Source organism: Taurulus bubalis (assembly GCF_910589615.1).
Source record: "Taurulus bubalis genome assembly, chromosome: 1".
Classification (NCBI taxonomy): Eukaryota; Metazoa; Chordata; class Actinopteri; order Perciformes; family Cottidae; genus Taurulus; species Taurulus bubalis.
Genome location: NC_136589.1, coordinates 35,098,290 through 35,104,722, shown reverse-complemented (window position 1 = coordinate 35,104,722; position 6,433 = coordinate 35,098,290). Strand labels below are relative to the sequence as shown.

The 6,433-nt window shown below is 42.7% G+C and overlaps 1 protein-coding gene across 1 annotated transcript; it reads left to right on the top strand.

The window, feature by feature from the left end:
* Positions 1-1,564: 1,564 nt before the first annotated feature.
* On the top strand, positions 1,565-5,678 carry aqp4 (aquaporin 4; the record flags this gene model as incomplete). Its single annotated transcript, XM_079227344.1, has 5 exons — positions 1,565-1,638; positions 2,173-2,587; positions 2,668-2,832; positions 3,589-3,669; positions 4,567-5,678. The coding sequence occupies 5 exons, from the start codon at positions 1,565-1,567 to the stop codon at positions 4,816-4,818; spliced, it is 987 nt and encodes a 328-aa protein (XP_079083470.1). The 3' UTR covers positions 4,819-5,678.
* Positions 5,679-6,433: the final 755 nt, after the last annotated feature.

Below are 6,433 nucleotides of genomic sequence, written 5' to 3'. Positions count from 1 at the left end.
GGAATTTCTTACATTATAAGTCATATAGCTTTTCACATGTCTGCAGAAGCTCAATATAAAAGGGACACCCAAAATAGGTAGCTAGTGTACTGTTAAGGCTACAGCTACAGCACTGTTACAGCTACACCGAGTGTACTGTTACACCTAGTATACTGTTACAGCTACAGTAATGTTACAGCAACAAGTGCTGTACTGTTACAGCTACAGCAATGTGTTACAGTTATAGCTACATTACTCTTACAGCTTAAGTATACTGTAGCTATAACAGTACTGTAGCTGTAAGACTACTCTTACAGCTACAGTACTGTGTACAGCTGCAGCTACATTACTGTTAGCTACAGCTACAGTAATGTTACAGCTACAGTATCACTGCAACTACAACTAGTACTGTAACAGCAACAGCTATTACTGTTACAGCTGATCTTTTCTGAACTATTTGATCACCATAAAGATCATTTATTAACTCTCTGTTCATATCAAATAGGTTGTGTTTCTTCCTGGAGGCTTATCATGGAACAATCAACACAGACTTAATGTCACGGTTTATGGTTTCCAGGGCTGATACACAGCCTCCAAACCTTAATGGTACACCAGGACTTTCGGTGCTGATCCTGCTTGCTAAGGTGTAAGGGGCTTTCATAAAAAGGAGAAATCAATTCTCTTATTTAATTAATCTGCTATGTGTGTGTGTGTGTGTGTGTGTGTGTGTGTGTGTGTGTGTGTGTGTGTGTGTGTGTGTGTGTGTGTGTGTGTGTGTGTTTTGTGTGTAAGAGAGAGTTATGCACTATATATGTTTGCCAGTGGAGGAAGAAGATCTGCTACTTAAGTAAAAGAAGCAATCCTACATTAAAAAAGCTCCAATTCCAAAAAGTACCACATTACAACAAAGGTATTAGCGACAATGGTTCTTAAAGTTTTAAAAGTAAAAGTGCTTGTGATTTAGCATGGTCCCTTAGAAAGGTTTATGTTGTAATGTATAATATATTAGTACTGCATACTTATTATTGTTATTACAAGTAAGCAGCATTGTAATGTCGCAGCTGGTTGAACTCTGTTATAACAATGCATAATGTATAAGTTAATGATATGTTTTGCATGAAAACATCTTCTTTGTAAAATAATAACTGTTGAATAAATGTAGTAAGTATACGTTTAAAGCTCAATATTTGCCTCTGAGTTGGATAAAATGGAAATACTGTTATATTAACATTTTACTAGTTGATTTATTGTATTTTCCACCACTGACTTTTAACAAATGGTATGTTGCATCTCCTATGATATTATAATAATGGTCAATATGTTTTTAATTTGACAAAATGATCATTTAACGGCTAGTTCTGCAGTGGTTTTAAATATAATATTTAATTTAAATATTGTGCTCTGATAGGACTAAGATGCTGAGGCTGACTGAGTCACGGTGCGGTCACACTTTGTGCAACAGTGCAACTGTTTGCAGAGCAAGCAAATCTCACGACTCCTCCCCCTTTGCAGGCTGTTTAATTCCCGTGAGGTGATGCCCCGGCTAGTAACTTAATAAAGCTGCTGGATGCAATCCCAGGGCACAATGTGTGGATCATGTTCGTCTGACAGACCGGCTCTCTCCACCGCTTCTGCTCTCGCACAACCTGCTGCTTTCCTGTAAGTACCACTGGGTCACACAGCCATTTCAACTTTTAGATGTGATCAAGGGAGCGATGCCTCTGCTGGTTGAATAACTCACCGGGACTTATGAATGAAAACACATCACACACAACGGGGACAGAGAGAGGGAGAACACGTTATTGCATTTGGTAAGTTTGAGCTTTTTGACCGAGGAGAAGGGATGACTGAAGTTATCAGTGTTGCCTTAGATTTTTTTCAACATTGTTCAGTAACAGATTCTAATGATTGTTCTCTGTGACATTAACAATCAAAGTGAAATGAGTGACAGCAATTAAGCGTTGTATGCTTTGACAGTAAGTGTGATAATGTGCCCCTGTTCACAATGTTTAAAGAATGCTTTGTATGGCATTTTGTGATGGAAAGTCACTGGCTTAAATCCCTAGTGGAGTTATAAATGTTGTGCCCGGAGGCAGCCGTGCTGATAGGGTTCAGTACATTTCCATCCACATGCACACACCAGGAATACATAAGTAGGCTAATCATTTTGCTCATTATTCTTTTTGCCAGGAGGTTCCTTTCCCGGTGTAACTTTCAGAGCATAATGGTGGCATTTAAAGGGGTCTGGACCAAGGACTTCTGGAGGGCTGTGTCTGGAGAATACCTGGCCACTCTCATCTTTGTCCTTCTCGGTCTGGGCTCCACCATCAACTGGGCTGCAGGCGAGGAGACGCCTCCCCCAGCTGACCTCGTCCTTATCTCCCTGTGCTTTGGGCTGAGCATCGCCACCATGGTGCAGTGTTTTGGTCACATCAGTGGTGGACACATTAACCCAGCGGTCACTGCAGCTATGGTTGTCACTAGAAGGCTGAGCCTGGCTAAGGCAGTGTTCTATGTGGTGGCTCAGTGCCTAGGAGCTATTACAGGAGCTGGGATCCTTTACCTCGTCACACCTGCTGCTGTCAGAGGGTCCTTTGGCGTGACCACGGTAGGAATCTGACCACAGTCAGTCTTCCTTGTGTGTATGGTAAATCGTCTTAATATTAGAGAAATTCTTCTGTTTCCAAGGTGAACTCCAACATCTCGGTGGGACACGGCCTTCTCGTGGAGCTCCTTATCACCTTTGAACTGGTCTTCACCATCTTCGCCACCTGTGATCCCAAACGCACGGACCTAGGAGGCTCTGCCAGCCTTTCAATCGGCTTTGCTGTAGCTATTGGTCACTTATTTGCAGTAAGTACCTTCCAGTGAGTTAGTTTACAGACCGATATGAAATGACAGTTGGGGTAAGAAGGCTGAGTGAATATTTACAACAGCGATTCTGAAGAAATTGTCACGTTGTCTCCAGCAAGATGGCGGCCAACTGGGTCATATAGAAACAATGAAATATTTACAGCAAATTTTTATTCAAACATATATGAACTACAATACATCAACCTTAACAACCTTCCGCAACCATATCTACCATATCTATCTATCAGCCACACTCGCAATCCCGAAAACCCGGATTCAAAGATTCATCTCAACAGCTAATGAAATTCATCACACCACATTAAAGAATCGCAGAGCAAGACGAGCTCCAAGTGCCAGCCCCTTCAGTATGCACTGAAAGCTGGAGCCCTGATGCATTTTGAGAAAGACCAGGTGCATCAAAACGTCTTCTGCGTGTGATATTGCACGCTTCTCACTGAATCACACCCACATCTTTATTGGAGGCTGCCATCGCATAGCAACCAATCTCCCGGGGGCTCCCTGAACCCTGCAGAGCAAATGAATGCACAGGGAAATAGATGTTATCTCTCGCACTGCTCCACGGATTTCTCCCTGGGTCTGTTCAGCAAATGCATACATCAGGACTTGCATTAGATCTATTTTTCAGTGCACGACATGTTCTGTAAGTCAAAGTAAGACATGCATTATACCTGCAGACATATATCTGATGATGATGTGATGTAATGACTGAAAACATCGCTTTTATGTGTCCTCTAGATCCCTTTCACAGGAGCCAGCATGAACCCTGCTCGATCCTTTGCTCCTGCTCTGGTCACACTTAACTTCGAGAACCACTGGGTAAGAGATACTTTAAGTAATAAGGGGATTTTGCTTCGAGGAGTTTGCATGGCTAAAATATCACCCAGCTAGTGGCTGGCCATTTCTGTTTGACTTGTGATTTAGTACTCTGGCACTGGTTCAAATGGTATGCCATGGTACCACGTCAAAACGCCCTGACATCATTTGCAGTAGCTGATGATAATGTCCTGAAGGGGGCGAGTGTCTGCCGTGTTGAAACCCGGTAAGGTCACATTTTCAGCACCATTGCCAGAACAGTAAAAACAGCTGTCACCTAAAAATACAATCAAAGAATGGTCTTTCGCTTATATCAGGGAATGCACGGAGAAAATCAGGTGATGGGGGTTCAATATCTCACATATGACCATTGAATTGTTTGACTTCGTCCAACAACAAGAAAAGTGTCAAGAATCACACATTTACGGCATGTTAATCTCCAGCTACATAAGGAGATGTCACCGAAAGAGGTGTAAAATAGCTTTAGCGCTGAATTTCTCTATCCTGGCAATTATTTCCACTGAGCTATTTGCAGACAGTATGGTGCCAATGTGTGTGTGTGTGTGTGTGTGTGTGTGTGTGTGTGTGTGTGTGTGTGTGTGTGTGTGTGTGTGTGTGTGTATTGGGTGATATGCGTGTGTATAACACTGTCAGTAACTGACACTGGTTATCATATTCACACGTTTGCTCTCTTGGAGGCAAATGCTGGATCCCGCAGACACTGATCTACCTGCCTCTGATTAAGCTTGACCCTTTTTAGAGATCTGTAGCCGAACCCAGCAGGACAGTTTGACAGTTTTGATAACGATGCCAGTCCTGCGTGTTGTGGACTGTGAGAAAACATCTCCCATGAGCCACCAGCAGGCTAATCAAGGTGTTTTGTTTGGCTCTTCGTGCTAGGTGTACTGGGTGGGACCCATGCTGGGGGCCATCCTTGCTGCTGGCCTGTATGAGTACCTCTACTGCCCTGACCCTGAGATGAAGAAGCGGCTGAAGCAGGTCTTTCAGAAGGGCCCGTCAGGAAAATACAGGGAGGTGGAGACAGAAGACATTGCCATCAAGCCGGGATCCATCCACTCTATTGATCTGGAGAAGGCCGAGAAAAGGGATCCTTTCAAGGACTCGACAGGAGAAGTGCTGTCTTCAGTATGACTATCACGTGCACTGGAAATTGAGACCAATCTGTAGAGCAGAATGACAATCCAACTTTGCAGTGCCCATCTTGAGCTTGTACCCCTCCAAAGCAGAATAGGATTTCTGTCCACGAGACATCACAGCAAGGCAGAATTACTCTCATTGTCATAAAGCTAATATGATGTTGCGGCTGAATCCCATAACCTGTTCAATACTCATCCCGGGGCCCTCCCTTAACGATTTTGCAGCAGTGTTGGCATGAGACACACGTTGCAGAGCGACTGCACATTGTGTTAGGGAAATATGTGTGGGGGTCAAGAAATGATGTGGGGGCATCACGCTGAATTGGAGAAATGAAGAAGAAAACGCAGGCTTGTTATTTTTGGATTAGTGTCACATGTGGTCCGAGTACTGCATATGTAATGACAGGAGAGAATTTCCTCGTAGTCATTAAGCACATTAAGGTCCCAAGCAATGTAAGTTCAGCTCTGACATACATGATCACCAGAGTTGTGTTACGGTGCTCTCTATTTCCAGTGCATTGGTCAGGGAAACAACCAGTTCATGGACGTGGAGACGTCGTGTCTCTGTGAAAGTCTCTCCATGACTTTGTTGTTGGTTGATTTATGCCTATTAACACAAAACAATTGAATTGTTTCTAATTAGTCACAATTGTGATACTTAGCTGTTTTTATTTTATACATCTAGATTTAGATCCTGTAACACATGTTGTATGTCTTTTTATGATTTGCTGTATTTCCAAGCTTTTTCTTTTAGCTCAGTCTTTAATTTAGCCTTTTTGCTCAGTTCTTGTGTTATGCTCACGAAATGCAAGCAAGATATGTAAAAGATATTAACTTGTTATAATAATAAAGTTTTTCTAAGTCATTATCAATGCTTTATTGTTGGTTTATGGGCATGTTTAGAAACATGGGATCAGGATAGGGCCATCACAAAGTCATGAAATTATTAGAAAATCCTGACGATGAGGGCTTTCTCTTGTCTCACTTGTTTATGGTAGTAGAAGCCAGGCGCTGGGGGTAGAGGGGAGGTTCAGATCAATGATGAATTGGTTTATCTACCTCCAGATTATGTCTCCCCATGGCCAGATAAATGTCCAGGATGTGTGTTCCGTGTGAGTTAAATCTCTGAGAATAGCTTTGTGTAATCTCATTCCATCAGCAGAGAGCACAGGAAATGATACCACTTTGTGGTTTCGAAATAGAAGTGATCTGTTATGTCTGCTCTTTATTTCCTTTTCTAAAAGAACAGGTGCAATTCAATCTCTTTTCTCCTGTACTGTGGAGGAAATGATCAGCCCCGCTGATCCCGCTTCATCAACTGAAGTTGTCTACATGGTGCAGCTACATTGCATTTGCAACGCTAGAATGCCACTATAAATCAGACACTAAATCAAAATAGTTTTTACACCTACACAGACTACCCCTCTCTTTTCACCTCTCAACCCATGGATGTGCAGTCTTTATGTGTGTCAACAGTACCACCCACTGGCCACAATAGGAATCATCTGCTGTGCAATAATGCTCCCATCTGTATTTCTCCAGGGGAGGGCACCCAAGAGCCTTGGATGTGCAGTTACCCTGCAAACATGGAGAGAGGTCAGTTTATTCAA